Source organism: Cryptomeria japonica, chromosome 10, assembly GCF_030272615.1.
Source record: "Cryptomeria japonica chromosome 10, Sugi_1.0, whole genome shotgun sequence".
NCBI lineage: Eukaryota > Viridiplantae > Streptophyta > Pinopsida > Cupressales > Cupressaceae > Cryptomeria > Cryptomeria japonica.
Genome location: NC_081414.1, coordinates 87,903,023 through 87,925,312, shown reverse-complemented (window position 1 = coordinate 87,925,312; position 22,290 = coordinate 87,903,023). Strand labels below are relative to the sequence as shown.

The window sequence follows — 22,290 nt, the reverse complement described above, 5'->3', positions numbered from 1 at the left end:
TGTCTTATGCACACCTTCTTTAGATGGGGGATCTGCTTCATCTGCACCTTGTCCATATTACCGGTGAACATTCATATCGGTAAAACCTCATGATGACACCATGTCATCAACCCTCAACAAACTCTATCTTCAATTAGGCCATTTTCCTTTATCTGCATCCGTTCAGCCTTGCCTTCTCCTTGATCAGCTCGGACCATATCATAATCAATTTGTCAAAGTGACAAACACATCACTCTTCATCTGCCTTCTCAATCAGTTCGGTGCATATCCCTGATTTCATGCACTTGAGGCATTCCTTTGATTCACCAGTAGATCCAGTGTGAACCTTCAAACACTTGCCTTTGCCTCTTCTTCCTTATCTCACAGAACTATAATACACATTATGCATAATAGGAGATAAGTTCCACTCACAGGTGGAGTAACACCTTGTCTTCTGCATCCTGCAATGCACTCATGTGACTTCCCTATTTGTTCAACACATCTTCAAACATGCACATGTGATCCGGTGTGGGCACATTCACTGTCAGTCATTGCTTCTCATGATGACTGCATTTTCATCCGATGGGAGTCTTGTTGTTCTACAACTTCACAACATACCGGTGATCTATTCATCCTTCTCCTCCAGTGTTGATGTGATTTAGGTAACATTCTGCCTCTTCATCACAAACAACATCCAAGCACCTTGCTCGTCATGCTTGTACACCGGTCATGACCTTTGTAGGATGACAACCACTCACTTGGTTGATATGACTTCTCCATGTCAACACATCACTTACCAGTTGACATCCTTTCCTTACCGGTGAACTGCAACATAAGGTGATATCAAGGATATCTCATCTTGTACTGTTGCATGACAGTGTTGCACATACATCTCTCATATCGGTAGTCATCCCATATCGGTTGACATCAATGATAGCAATACCAACAATATATCATACTGGTTGCATTCTTCTATACCGGTTGACATCAATGGCAACACAATGCCAATAGGAATGATGGACACATGTCTATTTTGGGCAAAGCCACCCATAAATAGTAAGAGTGACATGTGTCCCTAAGGACACATGCCCATTTTGGGAAAAGCCACCAAAAATAGGATATTTTCTCCAAAATTAGGAATCGGTTAGGATGTGCACACATGTGTGGGAGGTTAGAAGGGATAGGATAAGGTTAGTTGGAGGAATGACTAGGCTAGGTAAAAGGGTTGGAAAGATAAGGTTGGTTAGGATAGGATTGGAAGGAGGTTAGGGAGCAAAGTTATGAGTCATGTGCTCAAATAAGAATTTGAGCCAAATTAACTAATTAAATTAATTAATCCATGGGATTGGAAAGGGGACATTTAATTATTTAAAATAATTAATCAAAAGGGATGGACAACAAGGATAATTAATTAATTAAGAGGAAATGGGTTGGGGAATTAATTAATTAGAAGAATAGGATTGGGAGATTAATTAATTAATTAGAAGAAAGGGATAGGGAAATTAATTAATTAGATTAATTAATTGGAAGAATAGGATTTAAATCTGATTAAATTAATTAGCCAAATTTACCCGTGTCTACAATTATGTTATTATGTTTTAATATATTCTTATTATTATATTTGTATATTTCAATTAAATTCTTTACATAAGCAAAACATCTTTTAGTACCACATTATTATTATTATTATATTTTTATTACTCTTGACCAAAACAATTTTTTTATTAAGATTCATTGTTATTATTATATTATCATATCATAAGAAAAACTACGACAAGAATCACACTCACAATATAATAAAGTGATTACAATGTCTAGGCCGAAGGCCAAGGGGCTCACTACCCCTGAGTGGACTTGCAAAACTAAGGTGTACAACCTTAGGTCGAGATATAATAAGGGCTTGCAAAAATTGAAGATTACTTCTACAAGGTAAGATACATGAATTTTGATACAAAAACATGAAAAAGGTTGAACTGCAGATAATCACATTCAATGAAATGCTGATCACATTTCACTTTTCAAAATACATCTCAAACTTCCTTCATCATTGCTCTTCTATACATACAAAGCTCTGTACTACTTCATGTACACCTGAAAGAAGGGTTAGTCCATTAAGAGCATAAGAAGACAAGTATACCAATGAAACATTACATGAAGATGATCTAACAAATAAAATAGGTTACATGCACCACCCTCTCAAATCGTTCTATTGTTCTCTATCTCATAGGATTCCTAGAATCATGATTGCTTTAAGATCATTGAGCATTTGACTCTTGGAATGACAACTCCAAGAACGAGTGATGTATGATAAGATGATCTATATGCAAAGCAACTAAGATCTATATGATGATTAAAAAAGCTTGCTAAGATGAGATATTATGCTATGATAATGAAACTAACTATGCTATGATATGGATATTAATCTATAATAACATGAATATGCTATATTAATGATATGAAATGCTTCTAAATGTTAAAGATTATGATTAAAAAAGAGAGGCAAAGCTTAAGACTTGATGAACTAGACTATGATATGGATGCATGAAACCTGGATGATGGATAACAAGAGAAATGAGGCCTATTTATAGAAGAAATGGGCAATTGGATGGTTAAGATTGAGTGATCTTAACAAGGGTTAGGATTGAAGGATACTCAATCCATGTGACACTTTCAAACCAATCTCATGTTGACAAGTGTCAATATGAGAAGGCTTGAGAGGGAAGAGAAGAGACATTGAATGCTTGAGGAGACATGAGTGTCACCCTAGGAGGGTTTGGTTAGGGTTGAGTTAGTGGATAAAGCTTTTGTCCAAAGGATAAACTCTTGTGCAAGAGTTAAAGGGGTAACCATGGCCAAAGCAACGAATGCTTGAAGAGACCCATGAGTTAAAAAGGATGGTTAAGTTAGAGGAAAGTCTCTAACCCAGGATAGAAGGTGAATTAACCATTAATGGTTATGTAAGAGCCTTTAATGGTTTTTGAAGACATAAAGCCTTTAATGGTTTTTGAAGACTTTGGAGGCTTTTGAAAAGTGACATTTTTTTTAAGGAGTGCGTAAATGATTATGAGGGAGATTATGCTAAATTGGAATTGATTAGAAGAATCTAGAAGGGGGTTTAGGCATGCAAGTGGATTTTGTAGGAGAATGCAAGTGGGAGGATTTTTTGGATTTTCAATTAAAATAAAATCATTTATTTCAATTAAATGGTGCAACTTGCATTTGTAGGAAAATACAAGTGGGTGGAGGGTTTATAAATAAATATTGATTTATTTAAATGAGAGAGGGGTTTTAATTAAATGTAAATTTAATTAAATGGGAAAGGGGATTTAATCAAACAAATATGATTTATTTAATTAATAGAAGAATTTGGCTAGGTGTATTAAATCAAATAAATTGAATAATTTATTTAATTAATAGTAGAATGGTGGAAGGGGTTAATTAATTAAATATTAAATTTAATTAATAGCTGGATAGAAGAAAGGATAAATTAATTAAATATTAATTTAATTAATAGTTGGATAAATGATAATTAAAAAAATATAAAATTAATTTAATTAAGTGGACATAAATAGGCGTCTACATTTTGCCCCTTTGAAGCGATGTGTGGCCACACGTTGATTCAAAGAAAAATCGCTTGATGATGCTGCCCAAAAAAATTTGATTTTTGATTTGCCCCAGATGTCGATTGTCAAATAATGATATTGATTGTCGGATAATGATATGATGATTCCCCTTTGGGAGATGAATTAAGAAAAAAATTGACGATTTTGCGATTTTTTGACAAATTTTTCAACTTTTTAGATTTATGTTTAAATTTTTTTGATAATGATCTTTTGATAAAATTTTTTTTTTACAAAAATACGGTGCAAGCATAACACACATATGCCCCACATGTCCATCTAGGTAGTACACCTTGCTTACATCACTACTTGCTATATAAATCCCTTGGGTTCACTTTCCAGCTCATTTATGCATTTGGTATTTTGTGATCGGAGCTTGGGGAGAAGAGAAGAGTTTGGAGAAAATGGTGTCACCTTATCACACTCACTGTTTTGAGAGGGTTCATCGATTCGAGAGGCCAATAGTGCATGGACCTTCGGTAAGTGGATTTTTAACCTCCGTTGTGTGATTTAGAAGTGTATTCGCTAGATTTTTGTTGTTTTTGTTTGTTTTTTGTGCTTTTTTGGCTTGCCCTAGTTTCTAGATTTTTTTGGCGCATTCGATTTTTCATTTAGTGCATATGAGAATTATCGTGGCACATTTGACATTTTATATAGTTTTTGATTTTTAGTTTAGCGCTATTGAGCCAAGGTGGATGCTTGCATGTGGGTGTGTTTTTAGCACGTTTGATGAATTGAACGATGCATTTGATAAAAAAATTAGCGCTTTTGAATTTTCTATTAGTGCATATGATTATGTGTTTTAGCGCCTATGAAACTTGTTTTAGCACATTTGAGACAACGAGGGTTTTTGGATAGTTTTTGAATTTTTGAAGGATGAAAATGTTATGTTGTTGATTTTGTTGACGTTTGTTGTTGGATTAATGATTGATAGATCTTAATTGATTTGATAAATCGATGCATGTCAACATTTGTTAAAATTGAGATTTGAAGATGTTCATTTGATTGGATGATGTTTTCACTGATAGGATATATTTTGATGAACCTTATTTTGATAAGAGTTTGTGATAGAAACTCCCGATTTGATAGATTGCATGACATGCGTCACTAATAGGATAGATAAGATAGACCCTCCCTTTTTTTTGTTGATAAGTTTATGATAGAAAGTCCTGATTTGGATGATAAATGGTTGAATTACATTACTAATAGGATAGGTGTAGATTAACCCTCCTGATTAATAAGAGTTTATGATATAAACTCCTGATTTGGATGATTGCATGATTGGTGTCACTGATAGGATAGGTGTGATGAACTTTCCTAATGGATAAGAGTTTATGATAGAAACTCTTTATTTGATGAGTGTGTGACTTGCGTCACTAATAGGTGCTCAAAGAGATTGATTAAGATCTCTCGCGAGTAGATAGGATAACAGATTGCTTGAGTGATGATGTCGATTGGTTGGATATAGAGCTGACATTATGTTGATATCCCGTGGTGTAGGAGTATCTTGGTGTTTTGATGTCTCAGGAGAGATACCCGAAGACGTTTTCCATGAGAGGAGACCTTACTGATGCTGATAGGGCCATTATTGATTCATGTGGGTTGTCTCATATCCTGTTCATGCCCCCTTACCGGATGAATAGGGCTTTGGTGACTGCACTAGTGGAGAGGTGGCATAGTGAACACAACACCTTCCACCTACCTGCTGGAGAGATGACGGTGACCCTGAAGGATGTATACAAGATTCTCTGAATTCTGATTACAGGAGATTTAGTATAGTATGACTGGCAGACGATAGTAGGTGTAGTAGCACTACGATGAGTATTTGGGGATGAGGAGATTGATAGACCTAACATTTTGTCTAGGAGTACATGGTGGAGTTTTTCCTGCCATTGTCGTCGATATTGGTAGGTTTGATAGGATGCTTCCTTTGTCCAGACATGAGGTCTCATGGGTTTGCAGTGGGATGGGGTCATGTGCTAGAGCAAATGGTCACACGAGGGACCTAGTATGCTTGGGGGATTTGTGTGTTGGACCACATCTATCACGATTTGCACAAGGTAGTATATGATCAAGCTGCCATCTTATCTGTGAGGGTGACATTACTACAGATCTAGGCGTGGGAGCACATAGCAGTGGCACGACCTATTGTTGAGAGATCTCGAGTACTAGGACAACCTTACTTGTACGCATAGAGGCATGCAGTTTCCCAACCTATGCTTGGGAAATTGGATTATTGGAGATGAGTACTGAACGATCTAGATCAGATGATTTGGAGGCCCTACCTTGATTGCAAGGTGCGGCAGGAGGATGTGACCAAGATCCCTGTTTTTCTATAGAGTTGATACTTGATTGGGAGGACCCCATATGTGATAGAGATTCATTTTGACTCATGTGTACCGATAGTTTGGTTGGACCTAGGGGATGCCTCAAGGTTCGGCCTTGTATGCCCGTACGCACAAGGACATGGCAGATTGGGGCCCGTCACTGGATTTTGATACCACTCGTGCAAAGTTCTATGCACTACCCTGGTTAGCATGGGATATGGCATTGGGGATCATGGACCTGGGGATGACAACGCAATACACACATTACATGGTAGAGCATCCATTTCCTCGGCTGACAGGGCCAGGAGAGTCGATACCACCCTTAGAGGAGGTGGATGATGATGACGATCATCCAAATCCATGGGGGTCGAGAGCAACTGGTGGTCAAGGGTGGGGGAGAGGTGGGGGCAGGATTGAGAGGGTTGGAGGAGGAGTTGGCAAGGGTAGAGGTGGTGGAGGAGATGTGGGCCAAGGGAGAGGTGGTGGCAGGATTGATAGAGGTGGAGGGTGGAGGGGTGTAGGCAGAGATGGACCCTTGCAGATGGAGGATGATATTGATGGGATTGGGGGTGATGAGGGAGAGGCTTCTGACTCTGAGGAGACTAAGGAGGAGGATGAGGAGGAGGTGCCCTTGATTAAGAGGAGGAGAGTAGAGATGGATCCACCTTCAGCTCCACTAAAGGTTGTCCTAGTACAGGTTGCATAAGATCCACAACCTTCACAGCTACTGACAGTATAGATTGCAATGCCTCCTCATCAACAACAGGCACAGATAGCAGCCTTGCAGTCTATGGTACATGGGTTACAGGGATAGCTCTCACAGGCACAGGCACAAATCTCTCCAACTGAGCGAGATATAGCGATAGAGAGATATGACCGCACTGAGGCATTGGTATAGACTCTACAATAGACAACTGCCTAGGGGATGACCAGAGAGACAATGAGCGAGTTGGTATATCAAACGGGACAAGCTGATTATTACAGGGTTGTCTACTTCCAGGTCGTTCCTCCAGAGAGACGGGCGCAAACCTATGCACAAAGCTCGAGGCATGGGGGATCACAATGAGGTACAAAGAGTTGGGGTGTTACGGCCCCCAAGAGAGATCCAGGTAGTGGTAACGCAGGTGTTGGTATCTCAGGTGCAACTGGAGCAAGGCCTACAGCCTCTGGGGATAGTCATGCGTAGATTAGTGTGCCCAATACTGTATCATTTTGATGTATATATTGATTTATCGAGATGTTTAAGTGATTCCTAACCATTTGGGATGTATCTCTTATTTTGATATGATATCTGGGTACTGTTGGTAGCGATTATTTTTTATGATCATATGAGATGCAACGATAATTTTCTTTTGGATCCATATGTGGTACTCATGCTTGATGATACGATGTTAGATATTTTTATACATGTTATGGATATTTGTGGTATATGATGGATGCATTTACTTTATGATTAAGATGCCTATATGCATGTCTATATGATTTTATGTTTATGGATGCAAATGATTTCTATGTGGTGAATGATTTCATGATGATGTGACATGTATGTTTTGAAGGTGATATATGATAAATATGCCTATATGGTGATTTGTTGATTCATGTTTATGCTTATGTATGATGATGGATTATGCAATAATGATGTTGTATGTATGATGATATTAATGCATATGGATGTGTATAATGTTCTATGATATGACTATTTACCCTTTTATGGATGAATGCCATGCATGATTATGTTGATATGATGTGATGTAATGGATGTAACGTATATGTGATGGATGGATGTAATGTTATTTGAAATGTGTATTTTTATATGATAATGCACCTTATATGCCCTAATATTCAACTACATGTGAGGGTAATGATGTATATTTAAACGATATGCAATGATTATGATATGCAATGAAATACAAGGATTAAGTGACATGTAACTAAATATAATGATTAAATGATGTGCAACTAAATGCAATGACTAAATGATATGCAACCTAAATGCAATGATGAAATGATATGAAAACCTAGATGGAATGATGAAATGATATGCAACTAAATACATTATGATAAATGCACTTAAGTACACTTATGATAATGATATTGATGATAATGATGATGAATGCAACTAAATACACTAATGATAATGATAATGAATGCAACTAAATGCACAAATGATAATGATAATGATGATGAATGCAACTAAATGTAATTATGAGAATGATGATAATGATCTATGCAAGTCTAATTGTACCACGTTGTCATTCTGTCGGTCAATTATTTGTGCCCTTTTTTTTTATCATCATTGAGCTTTTAAAATGTTGAAAGTCAGTACAAACATTGATAGTAAAATTGAACCATGATGACCTGAGTATAACTTACATGGGTTTTGATATTGCAAGATGACACAAGCGTCGAGGTATATGTGAACCAAGATGACCAGAGTGTTGCTTGCATAAAACAGGTAAGAGTTAACCTTCATCCTATGCAAATATCAAATGTCCTCGATGATACGTTACCGATCACTTCTTGAGACAAATTTGTATAGTATTAAAGATTCACTCACAAATAGTAGACAATAAAAATATCAAACTCCCTCCTTGCGTCTCTAATTTCAAGACATCCTTGAGTAGCTTGGGAGATATGATAACCAAAAATCAAACTACCACAGATGAATATTCAAGTTTATTCTTGCCACTTGTCAGATAAAAACATCTTGCTAATGGATTTTTGTTTGGTTTTTCTATGGATATCACCCACGTGTTTGGATCTTTTTTTTTTAAAGTTCACCATTGATTTTATGATCTCGGTTTTGCAAGATATGTCTCTGTTTATTAGATTGTCTGGTTTTTTATGCTAAAAAAAGTAAGTTTCCCCCACCAAGTTCAGGATTTTGCCCCCAGTCTTAGACACAACTTTTGATACGGATACATACACTTGATTACCAAGCTATGGTGAGCCATTATGCGGCTGACTGTTTTGACAATTAAGGACAGTGACTACGCTAAGTGTATCCAAGATTGTATTCGACTGTGGTCCCTACTTCATCTCATGGCTTATCGGCAAGAGTCAAGACTTCTGCAATGTCCTTAACAAGTCTTACCAAAGCTCCAATAATACAAGTTGAAAAACCCCTTCATCAAGACACAACAATGTCTCAACGAAAATTGGTTCATTGGTGAGGAACATAACTTCGGCAAGCTACTTGAAACATCTCACCGAACATCGAAGTCATATCGAAATCACCTTGTCGCTAAGACAACACATAGACTTATTGATATGGTCTTCATCGACAAAGAACATAACTTTGGCTAGCTCCTTAAATAGTCTTATCGAACATCAAAGTTACACCGAAAAATTGCTTGTGGCCAAGACCAACTTGATGTCTTATCGATACCAGCTCCATTGGCAGGAAATCACAACTTCGACTACTGGCTTGAAAGGTCTTATTGACATCACATGTTACACTGACAAGGGACTTTTGTTGACAAGACCAACCAATCGCTATATCGAAATAGTCTTATTGCCACAAAATGAGACTTCGGTGAACTCCTTCGGACAACTTACCGAAACCCCAAGCTACACCAAATCTTCTTAGCTTTTTGTGAAGAATCACCAAATCCTACCTCGAAATGGTCTTTATCGGTGAAGAAACATGACTTCGGCTACCATCTTAAATTGTCTCATTGAACACTAACTTGGTTACACCAAAATCAGTTCTTTGCCAAGACCACTCCAAAGTCTCATTGGAATGGTAACTCATTGGAGAATGACGTGACTTCCGCTAACTGCTCGGAGAGTCCTTTCGAACTCAGATGTTACATCGAAATCCACAGTTCTGCTCGACTTTGCCAAGACATTGAATAGATCACACCAAAATGCTCACTACAGGAACAAAATGCCATCTAACCGAGATTTAAACCAGTGAGTTTGAGACACAAATTCTCAACAAATATAAGGTCTGCAGTTTGAACCATAGTTGTCTAGGACCATGATGTAGCCTCTGGTGTGTACATAGAATGGGATTTGGTGCGCTCTTGAGATGTTGATCTATGTTTATGCTGCCTAAAGTCCCTTATGTCACAGGTATTGTTGTTGTCATATCTGCTAGAGATAGTAATAGAAAATGAGCCACAACGAAATCAAATATATGGACTGCTCATCATTTAATGATGGGCACACCCCCAACTAGGAGGTCTTAGGTTCAACTTCTAACTAGTCCATAAAAAGTTTAATATATAGACTAAAGTGGTCTGTTGTACAATAATTCATTCAAATCCACTATAAATATATATACATTTGATCAAAATGATAAACCAAAACCTAGAACAGGTTAACCCAGAAGAGGTTTTATTGCAGGACAAAAAACACGAGATATATTATGAGAACAATAAGAAACAGGTACTTTGATTAGAATGATAGTGCCAAAATCTGGAAAGGGTTTCATTCCAATGAGTAATATGTGTAGAAAGGAAAAGGTATAACGTTGACAAATTGAAATCCAACCATATTGAATTCAAACAAAGAACATCAAAAGAGTAATAAAAGTATTAAACTTGAAGCCCGCATGCCGCCTGGCCAATAAATAAGTAAATCCCAACATAAGATAAATCCCAACCAAAACAAATAAACCATAAATTAATTGATAGATAGAGTTTGACTTGGTTTGGTTGGCTTCACATATAAGCCACAAATTAGAATATCTTAACTTGACATGGATATCTCAACTTAAAATTTAAAATCATATTGTTTCAACTTTGATTTGACTATTGGAGAAGCATGGGGTTTGAACCTATGTGAAAGGATTGTTTATTCGGAAAAAAATAGTGTCTCACCCTAAATTGTTTTTTTGATAAAAGCAACTTATAGCAGACTGTGTGAGATATCTTCAAAATAGTGCATTCTTTGTAGAGGGAAGAGGGTGCAAATGGTAACAAAAGTAAACAACCAGAAAATGAAAACCAGGCCAAGAATTTTTTGGGAGTCATTCTATCAAAATGAGTGATTGTAAAGATAAACTCAAAATATTGAATGGGTTTTATGAACAAATCCAAGCCGACATGGAACACACATTATAATGAGTTTGTATAAGTGAATTTATGGCAGACACAATAAAAGAGAAAACAAGCCACACACTCTGGGAAACTAAACCCTATTGTGATGATTAGATAACGCAATCTATAAAACCATAAAAAAATAGTTTACTTCTTAATTTTTTTTAAGATTAAGGACCATCTCAACTCGCAATGGATGTGAATTAGGAGGAAATACAAAGAATAGTTTGCAAAACATGATAGTCGATTATGATTGACTAGTTATACAACCAAAGAACTGGTATTGGAATTCTCATGAAACTCATCTACAATTTTTTTTTATACTTCTACAGACTGACGCTTCTTCAGGGTGTCTCTAATTTAAATGAGAATATAAAGTTGAACAAAATTGAACTAGTTTCAAGCATATGAATTGAAATACTCGAATCATTTTAAAAGTAAAACAAAGAAATAAAGTGTAAAATCTAGCAACATATTCATGGATTTTATGAGGAGCGGGTATTTTTAGAATTATCAATCCACTTGGATATATTCATGCATTTTGCAATCCCTGCAAACACCAAACACCCAAACTAATTAGTGAAAATCAAATACTTGTTGACTTAAAAACTAATGGTAGATGAACAGAAACATTTATAATAACAAAAGACACATTTAAATGTATATTTGGAGCTTGTTGGAACTTAGACTCCTTCCTTGAGATTGAACCATATATTCAATTGAATACATCATAGAAAAGATTTTTGTTAAACTCTTTCCCAAAGGACAAAGTGACTGAATCCAAAGTAGCCTTGACAACAGAGGTGAGGGGGCTGTCACTAAAATAGAAACAAGTTTAAGATATGAATGAGATTTTTTTTAATACAGTTCATTAGAATAAAATTTAGATTAGTTATCAATCATGAGTAAAATCAATTAATAGAACTTGTGACGAATGAGTAAATAGGCACAAGTTAATATAGCATTTCAAGAGCATCATGGTGAAAAGGCTTCTCATTGAGGTACATGGATGTGTTAAGGTTTTCAACAATGGGAACCTATGGGGTACATGGATGTGTTAAGGTTTACAACAATGGGAGCCTCGAAATGATCTATAGTGATTAACTGGTTAAGACAATGACTATATCAAATGAGAATGAGATTCGCAAAGATTTAAATATATATCTCTAGGAACCGACATACCTCATAGATTCCTTGCAAAATGAGGCAACCGATCAAACTGGAGCTCTTTCAACTTGTTTTCAAATTCAGAAGCTTCTGCATGCTCATTGTCGTCCAACCATTCTTGAGCACTATGCAGTGTCGATAGGAAGTCTTCTGCAGATGATGCCTTTATATTATGTTTGGTCTTGGCCTCACTTACCCTGCTTTTCATGTTGTAAATGTAGTGCTCCAGAGTGTCTCTGGCCAGATTCTTCGTTTTAACTTTTTCATCATCCTCTTGAAATTCATTAGCATCAACTATCATTTTATCCCTCTCCTCTTTGCTCAGTCTTCCACACACGTTGGTTATTGTAATCTCTTTACTTGCTTCGCTACCCTCGTCCTCTACAGAGGCTGTGAGAACACCATTCTTGCTTATTTGAAAACAAACCTTGACCCTTGGCACCCCACATCTGGCCGATAGAATTCCACGCTATACAAATTCACCTAACAAATTGTTTTGTGCAGTCAATTGTCTCTCTCCTTCATAGAGGGGAATAGTTACTTCAGTCTGATTATCATAGGTTGTAGTGACACATAACCCTACTTGACAGGGAATTGGGGTAGCTCGAGGAACAACTACGGTGATAACACCAGAGCCAGTTTCAATTCCAAGGCTCAAAGGTATAACATCCATGAGCGTTAGGGACACGTCTTCATTGTTCAATGTTGCTGCCTGCATGACCGCACCATAATCAATGGCCTTGTCAGGGTTTACTTTGTTGCATAGCTCTTCTTGCCCAAAATTTTGTCTAAGTAGTTCCTGCAGCTTTGTTATACGCGATGAACCTCCCACTAATACAATGTCGTCGATTTTATCGTTGCTCATATGGGCATCCTTTACGCATTCTCTCACTATTACCATGCACTTCTCAATAAGTCTGTGTTGAGCTCCTCGAACTTGGCTTTGCTAACCTTTATAAAAAAGTCGGGTCCCTCGTAGAGACAGTCTATGTTGATGACTGTGTCTTCCTGAGAGGACAAACTCCTCTTTGCTCTCTCGCATTCTGAACGAAGCCTTCGAAGTGCTTTGGCATTCCCACTCATATCCAACTTGTATTTTCTGTTGAACTTTTAAACACAGTACTTAAGCATTTTGTTATCAAAATCCTGACCTCCCAAGTGCATATCCCCTCTAACAGCCTTGACGATAATATTACCCTTTTGAACAGATAGAAACGACACATCAAACGTTCCTCCACCCAAATCAAACACGAGAATTCTTCTTTCTCCAGTAAATATATCATGGAAGCCATAAGTTATAGCTACAGCTATTGGTTCGTTAATTACTCTCATGACATTGAGGCCTGCAATCATACTAGCATCCTTTGTGGCCCTCTTTTGCGCATCATTAAAATAAGCAGGCACAGTAATAACCACATTCTTCACCTCTCTCTTAAGATACTTTTCAGAAATGGTCTTCATTTTCATGAGCAGCATGGAATATGAGGTCTCTTCAGGTGAAAATAACTTATTTTCGCCTTTGTAAGTGACTTGGATGAGAGGCTTATCATCCTTCCCTTGGATGATAACAAAAGGCAAGAATTTCATGTCGTCCTGCACACAAGAATCAGAAAATCGCCTTCCAATGAGTCGCTTGGCATCAAAGATAGTGTTCAGAGGATTGGTTGAAATCTGGAACTTGGCATCATCGCCAATAAGTCCCATGGAAGGAGTGGTTATGTTTCCCTGCTCATTAACAATAATCTCGACTATCTTATGCTATGACTGCCATACAACAACACAACAGTAGCTTGTTCCTAGATAAATGCCCATGGCCTGCTCTTGCTCCTTCACCTTTGCTTTCCCCTTGCCCTTTTCTTTGCCCTTTACCTTTCCCTTTCCCTTTCCCTCCATGCTCTATTTGTTGCCTTCTCGTTCTATGTTTTGAAACTGAAGAAAAACCAAATGAAGAAAGTCGATTTAAAGAGGTTAAAGAGTGTATTTGGAATATGGCGCTCATCCATTTGATAGATCTTGTGTTTGTAAGTAAATAATTGAACCTACGTTGTCAATGCTTGATACGTCTAAAAACTTTTCTTAATTTATTCGCCATAGATTAAAGTCTATTTATGACTTGACCGCATGTGAATAAATAATGTTAAAGTAAATTGTTATATATTTGATGGGATTCCTTAGGGGAAGAGCATCAATAGGTAACATAGTTCCAATAACCGTCACCTTATTGTCATGTTGACCCCCCAATAGTCATCATAGTGAAAAGACCATTAATAAATTTGTTTTGTAACAATAGCCGATCATTTTTTGTGTAATTAATTGGCCCATCTGTGCACAACTATTGGAACATTTGTCCCATTTATGTACCACTATTGGAACATTTGTGCACCACTATTGGGACATTTGTCAACAAGTACTAGCGATTTTGAGTTGACGGTTACTGGAACATCTTTGGTTAGGTATTAGGCGACACTTTGAGATGTGTACTTTTTGACCTTTGTGCGCATAACTGATTCCACAACGCCCATCATTACTACCCAGAAGCTAGATCAATAACTATAAGCAGCTAAGTCACATACGAAGACAACTAAAAAAAAAATCAAAATCCGATGTACCGTTTAGGATCTGTGAGTGCGCAAAGTTAGCTATGATGGCTACTGGTGCTCTTCCCCTAATACATGCTTTACACTTCACTCCTAGCTAAATGACATTATTATTTTTTAATTTATTTTATCTTATTTTAAATTTTTTTTATTAGATAAATTATAAAGATTACAAAGAAATTAAATAACAGTCTAAAAATAAGATTGTATAGAGAAAAAAAGCTCTTATAGAAGTAGTTGAATCAACCAACTGATAATACAAAGAATAATTAAATAAAATTTATGTATTTTCTTTTAATTATGCTACACACAATACTATACAATAAATCTACCTGTGATTATTTTTCAATCTATTTACTAAGTTAAGGGTCAATTCAGAATGCAAAATAAAGAAGCCCACACATTCTCAATTTCAAAAAAAATTAGACTTATAAAGCAAATGTTTCCAATAAAGATTGACAAAGCAAAAGACAAGAATAACTATTATGAACAATTAATTAATTTTGTAAAAAGTGAATTCAAAATTCTAGATAAACATAAGTTAAAGTTTGATTGGTTGAAGCTTTTATGTGGGGTTAAAGTTTCCTTCATTGGTCCATCATATGTGGGGTTATGTGGGTAATGATGTTGGAAAGTAGGGAAGAATAAAAGTAGTTAGCTTACATATGAAGATCAAAGGGGAAACTAATTGAGCTATCGTAGTGAAAGATTGAGAGGATGAAGCAAATGCCGCATGTAATGATGAAGAAGGTGAGAAGAAAGAAAGGTATTCAAATTTTATGAGCAATGCCATAGTAGAATGAATATGAGTTTGAATGTAATTGGAATACTATCCCTCATTGATAGAGTGTTAGTTAAAGTGATAACCCTAAAAAATGGATTGTATGGGACATGAGTCCTATGAAAGAAAAATCATGATTAAGAATAGAAGTCCAATAAAGTCCCTTAATAATTAATCTAAAAAGATACAATTTTCATATAAATTTCAGTTATTTTTTTCCTTATAGTCCCATTAACTTAATTTGATTGCGTGTGAATGTTAATATATAAAATTTATTAATAAGTGATAGAAAAATGGAAAATCAGAGCTTAACTTCACATCTATTTAACTATTGTACTTTCATTCCATTTCTAACAATTTAAAAATACTTTAAAAAGTAGTAACCAGTGCCTAACATGTGTTAAGGAAAACATTACCTGTAATACCCTAAAAATGGTCATCTAAACCATGGGCCCCTAATCTCGACAACGTCACCAAGGTCCTAACCAAAGGCAATTAAATCAATCTTGAGCACACAATTAATTCTTTAATCATCAAATGTCACATGGCAAATTAATAACTCAATATTAATTAAATATTTATTTAATTAATTAAAGCATTCCAAGTAAATCATTTTAAACAATTATCTTATTCATTTTGATTAAATATCTTTTGCATATTTAATTAAATAAATCGATTTGCCATTAAATCATCAAAAAGATGAATTAATTAAATTAAATAAATCAATTTGCTACAAATCTTGAAAAAAAGGAAACAAATCAAGAAAGAGGAATTGGAAATTATGAGCACAAATCTTCAAAAAAGGAAATAAATCAAAAAAAGAAATTAATTGACAAAAAAGAATTAAAAATTGAGAAAAGAAATCAATTGGAGATAATCTTGAAAAACAAATTAAAAATTGATAGATAATCTCAAAGAAAGCAATTAAAACAATTAAATCTTAAAATTGAATGAAATAGAGAATAAATCAGTTTTTTCTTGATTTTATCTTAATTTTAGTTCAATTTCCTTTAAAACTGAAAAAAGCATCCAATCACATCAATTCACCTGGATTGTGCTTCCTCTTGGAAAATCTTGACCGCTCATCATAATTTGATCTCAGCCTTTGGTTTCTTTTAGAATTTTCTATAAATTTAGGTTCTCATCTCATTCAAAAAATCCTGGAGAATATATTGTTATTATGCTGATTTTGCTCTAGGTTCATTGATAATTTGCATACATATTTAGATCATTCATCTCATTTATTGCTTAAATCTTGTTAGATTAATCTTGCATCCATCTACCATTAATATCATGCTCATATAGATTAAAATCCTTCATCTTGGTGTTGTCTAGTCACTGGATAGCTTAGCAATCTGAGAGCAATATAAACTCGCATCTACTAGAAGGCAATGAGTCGCTTTGTAATGGTTTATTATTCATTGATTATTGATTTACTAACCATGCATCTAATGACTTAATTGAAGTGTTGTGTATTCCAGATACAGATACAAGTCCACTTTTCACACACATTTTTGGCGCCCACTGTGGGGCCGAAAACTACTTTTTCGGTCTCAGAATCATTCTTTTTATCCTGCAGGTTTCGTCCGTACAGTCTCTGCGAAATATCGTACGAGCAGTTTCACTCCATCGTACGACATTATATTGAAGCCTTCAGTTTATCGTACGACACAATATTATATCCTGTAAATTGTCGTACGAATCATAATATGGACTCGTACGACATACTGATTATGTTATCTTCTGTCGTTCTTTATTGATTTCTGACTCATACGATAAAAGTTTTTTGTCGTTCCATTTTATGAGAATTGTCGTACGATTCTGTTCTCTGTTAGATTAAAAGCAAGTTTCACTTTTCAGGGTTTTTCTTGAATTAAATTTTGATTATATTGACGCTAAACCCTGAATTGTCTTTTGTCTGCCTAGTATTTTCACAGCCTGACCAGTTTCTTGCAGGACGCTTGTTAAAGAATTTATCGATCAGACAAACGCCTGGCAAAGAATAAAAACAACATGACTACTGATGCGTTGTTTTTGCAGGTTGCCTAAAGAGAAATCAATCAAACATCGTGTATTCTTTAATTTTTTTAGGCACCTAACTTGCTATCTGGGTAATGAACAAATCTGTCTTTTGTGTTTTTTTGGAAAATTCCGAGAGGTAGGAGAGTATGCTCTTGTCTTTCTAAGACAATCAGAAATCTAGACCCTTGAGGCTTTTTCTTTGTTTGAGATTTGTACATCTTTAGCAAGCCTGCCCTCCCAAGGGGTTGAAAAACTCTTAAAGCCGTTACGACCAGTGTGAGGGGAACGACCTAAGTGGGAATGACTAAATGCCAAGTACTCCAACCCACTATAAAATAAACATGATTTGATGAAAATCAAGTCAACAACAGTGCTCGGGAATAGCTCTCCTCAGTACCTTCGGGTATATTGAACCTTGGTTTTCAAGGCTGGGAGACCTCTTAATTGAGTTTATACCTCGATGCACCGAATGAAACCCTTACTAGATCCAATTAAAATTAGAAGCTACCCGATTCACCTCCGAAAGGTTGATAATCTTTGTGCAAGAAAGATAGTAACTCTCCCAAGACACTTGCCATATCGTGCCCCCATTAGCGTTTGGAATCGGCTAATGCGACGTTGAGAATCCATTGCGTGAGACTCAGCGATAGTATTATGATTAGCTATTGGGTATGTACCTAAGTCAGCAAGAAAATGTTTTCTTCTCTAAGCCAACTTCCATAGGGTTTGCATGCTGTGATTGGAGTTACTATTATAGCTTAAAGATGATCGACAAAATTGTGCAACACAACAACAAAGGTACACTATCAAGGTTGTTTTATGCTCCGGAGGATGATAACCAGTTTTAGGCTCGCTGTAGACTGTTTTGGACAGGTTTGACTGTTCTGGACTGGCAAAATCAGAGACTCGTATGACAGAATTTTTGAGACCGTACGACAGTATAACAACTTATAGGACGACAACAGTTATGTTTCGTACGAGTTGCTGCCTAGTACCGAACGACAAATGGGTAGGTCCCGAATGACAAATGATTCTATGCAGTTCTATCTCGTACGACACAGGATTTAACTTAGAACGACAGACTTTTAGATCTTGTACGATAGAGGATTAGCTTCGTGCGACAAATTAGCAGACTCGTACGACACAGAATATGGTGCAAGACGACAAATTATCAGGCTCGTATGACTGTTAAAAGGACAGAGACAAAAATTCTGAGTTTTTCAATGGCTGGATATGACAACTGAGTATGACCAATTCTGAAATGGACTAATTTTTGACCAGGATAGACTAGTTTGTGACACGGACAGAGTTTTGATCACTGAGTTTGTTGATTTATTTTCTCCATTTTTAGTATTCCAGTTTTAGTTTCAGGGATGAAAACACAGAAAACAAACAAATATCTTATCAAACCTAAGTTAACTTAGATAACGTCTTACACAGGATAGATCAATTCTGAAACCAGACCAGATCTTAGTTACTTCTCTCAATCACTACGTTAAACGAACTACTAGCTACAATTTGATGTTGACTTCTGCAAAACATTTGGCTCTCGGTCCTGTCAGTTACAAATGCTTGCTCAAACCAGAAGCTCTCGCAACAAAACAGACAAAGCAAAAGAAACACCCTTTTTCATCAAACGACAATCCATTCTTCAAAGAAAACCCCTTTCAAAGTAAACTATCCTCGTCACAGATACCAGTTTACGACATACCAATCTTTGGTAAGCCCCTATCTCCCACCATGTCTGGGGAAAGACAAGAAAGAGAAGCTAATAAACGAGACACTCACGACGACTTTAGCAATCATGCCACTGACAGTGATTCCTCATCGACTGAATTTGAGCTTCCTGAACCTCTTGAAGACGAAGTACATAGATGTCAGAATGATAAACAATTTCAAAAAATGATGAAGGTCATCATGGCTAGGGAAAAAGAGGACTATTTCCTAGAATTAGCAAAGCAAGGCGCCAAACTCCCTACTGGTTATAATGTGGAGGCCCTCGTCGCTAAAGAGGAAGAGACACCATGGGGAAAAATAAGCAAACTGCGGTCACAAGAATAGAAGACAAAGATAAAACGCCAAAACAATATTCTCTAGACACAATATACCCATTCCCATTTGACAAAAACCTTTACATGTCTCCATTTCCTTCACGAGTTGAGAACCCCCAAATTTTACAAATATGATGGTACCTCAGATCCTCAAGATCATGTCAGAGAGTTTTGTGCCACTTGTATGAAGTTCATGCACGATCAAACATACCTCATGCGCCTTTTCCCAAGGAGTTTAGGGGGTCAAGCAATGGAATGGTTCGCAAGCCTATCCAAAGGGATAAAAACGTTTGAAGAACTAATCCAACTATTTTTACAGCAATACTCATACAACATTTATCACCCAGTCACTATGATAGAGCTTTGCAATACTAGACAAAAGACAGGAGAACCCTTTCCCACTTTCCTCCAACGATGGAGAAAGATGTTCTCTAGATATTCACGGACTATCCTAGATCTTGAGAAAATGGATATCTTTGTCAACAACTTAGTCCCTGAATTGAAGTACAGTGTCCAGATGCAAGTACACCCTTCATTCAACAAAATGGTAGATAACGCCCTCAAAATGGAAGATGTGCTTATAAAAAAGGGAGATATATCACTTTGGAAAGAAACATCGCAAGGTTCTAGCTCTAAAGAAAAGAGTAAATACTGGAAATATGGCAAAGATAGCAACAAGAACATCGTTAATGATAGAGTGGTAGATACTGTCCAAGCAAAAACAAAATCCACAATATTTAATTGGCCAGTGGCACGCAAGCACTCAAGGCAGCTAAAACTACAACAAAGAATCCCCCAAAGAAAACAAGAGAATGGTTTAAAGAAAAACCCTGGCTTTCAAAACCTAAGCGTGATTTTACTCCTCTAGATGAATCATATGAATCAGCTTTTAAAACCTTATTGGCAAATAATCTGATAACATTGCTAGACAATTCTAGACCATATGACCCAGAAATTAGACCCAAATGGTGGAGAGAAAACGAATACTGTGACTACCATCGGAACAAGGGACATAACATAAACAACTGCATGAAACTCCGACATGAAATCCAAGATCTCATTGACGTAGGCAAGATTGTTGTTGGAAATCATGCGGAAAATGCTGATCATAAGGCCTTTAAAGATCCCTTACCAACTTATGAACAAGGAGATTCCTCAAAATCCAAGGGAGGAGCTAGAGTCAATTATACCTACACTAACAACGAAAATGTGATCAACATGATTGAATCTGCTCAAACTGAATATTGCAATGTGATCATAGTCCAGGATCACCAAAGTCAAGCACAAACTGCTAATGTCGTGACTCGCGCTCAAAGGAAGATTACTCTCCCAGGAGCTAGTTCCTCAACTTTCGATCAAACAACATCAAATCTACCAAATAGACAAATAGACACAATCATGGCCAAATAAAAACAACTAGCTTCATCGTCTTCACCTGGTTATAGTATTGTCAAACAATTGAAGAGAAACAATGCTCAAATCTCCATTTTGGAACTGCTTAAGATCTCTTCTGCTTATAACGATGTCCTGGACAAGGATTTACTTACCACCAGTGTCCCTAAAGATTTAGACGTAGATCGGTTTCAATCTATGGTGGGTCACCTGACCTCACCTCATTATCTCACTTTCTTTGAAGAAGATGATAACTCACCAAGTCACCCATATAACTAGCCATTACACATTGAAGCCATGATCCATAAACACCGAGTTAAACGTGTTTTGATAGATGGAGGCGTTGGGTTAAATATCTGTACCTATAATCTACTGACACAGCTGGGATGTTCTGCAAATGTTATTGATCCAACAAAGAAGATAACAATCAAGGCTTATGATAAAGAAGAAAGAACCTCCAAGGGTCTGGTGCGATTACTGATCAGAGTAGGACCTGTGGAAAGAGATGTCATTTTTCAAGTCCCAGATCTTCATCTTTCATACAACATCTTACTGGGTAGGCCATGGATTCATGAAATGAAAGAAGTACCATCTACGTATCATCAATGCCTAAAGTTTCCTTATAAAGGAGTTGAAGTCAGTATTCTTGCCGATACAAGCTATACCTGCAATGCATTAACGCAGGGTGCTGATGCTTTTGTTCCTCATAATAGAGCAGCCTCCACAACTGAAAGTTTAGAATCTTTGTTGAAAGATTTACAAAAGAAAGTGAAAATCACAAACACTGGCATGGATGGCTACAAGATAGAGCCTATACTCTCACTAACATCTCTTTCTCTGTCACCAAGACAGTTAGGAAAACCATTAGAGGTTATGAAGCCACAAACTTCAACTCCAAAAGTCATGTATGATGGTCTCTTTATACAATCCTTTACTTCTCTTGCAAGTGAAATAGAAGAGGATGATGTTCTTAAGTCACTTTTCAAAGAAGACGATGCAAATAAAGAAATACGACATTGTGAGATTTCTCCGACACAATATGGTCCAGGCTATAAGATGCTTCAACGCATGGGATATTCAGGTACTAGTCCTCTAGGCAAACGTAAAAAAGGTATTGTTGAACCTATTCAGTTACAAACCAAGTCTGCCAATGATAAAGCTGAATTGGGATATGATACAAGAAAGCAATCATATCAGAAGCACACGCCCCACCATCAACATAAGTGAAAGACAAAGGTACTACCTTTAACAACACAAGAAATTAATACTCAACAAAGTCAGGAAGAGTGTGACAATGAACAAAAAGAAT

The 22,290-nt window shown here is 36.5% G+C and overlaps 1 protein-coding gene and 1 pseudogene across 1 annotated transcript; both read right to left on the bottom strand.

The window, feature by feature from the left end:
* Positions 1–12,154: 12,154 nt before the first annotated feature.
* Positions 12,155–13,003, bottom strand: LOC131855794 (heat shock 70 kDa protein 4-like). Its single transcript, XM_059212230.1, has 2 exons — positions 12,722–13,003; positions 12,155–12,607 (listed from the first exon to the last, which is right to left on the bottom strand). The coding sequence occupies exons 1-2, from the start codon at positions 13,001–13,003 to the stop codon at positions 12,155–12,157; spliced, it is 735 nt and encodes a 244-aa protein (XP_059068213.1).
* A 29-nt stretch (positions 13,004–13,032) lies between these two features.
* LOC131031507 (heat shock cognate 70 kDa protein 1-like) lies at positions 13,033–17,156 on the bottom strand (annotated as a pseudogene).
* Between the last annotated feature and the right edge of the window lie 5,134 nt (positions 17,157–22,290).

Bases quoted from the DNA above. Each gene is read 5' to 3' on its own strand.
- LOC131855794 (XM_059212230.1), bottom strand. From the start codon at position 13,003: ATGAGCAACGATAAAATCGACGACATTGTATTAGTGGGAGGTTCATCG. The intron at 12,608-12,721 runs GTAGGGTTATGT...GAATTTGTATAG, and splicing joins CTACCCCAATTCCCTGTCAA to CGTGGAATTCTATCGGCCAG.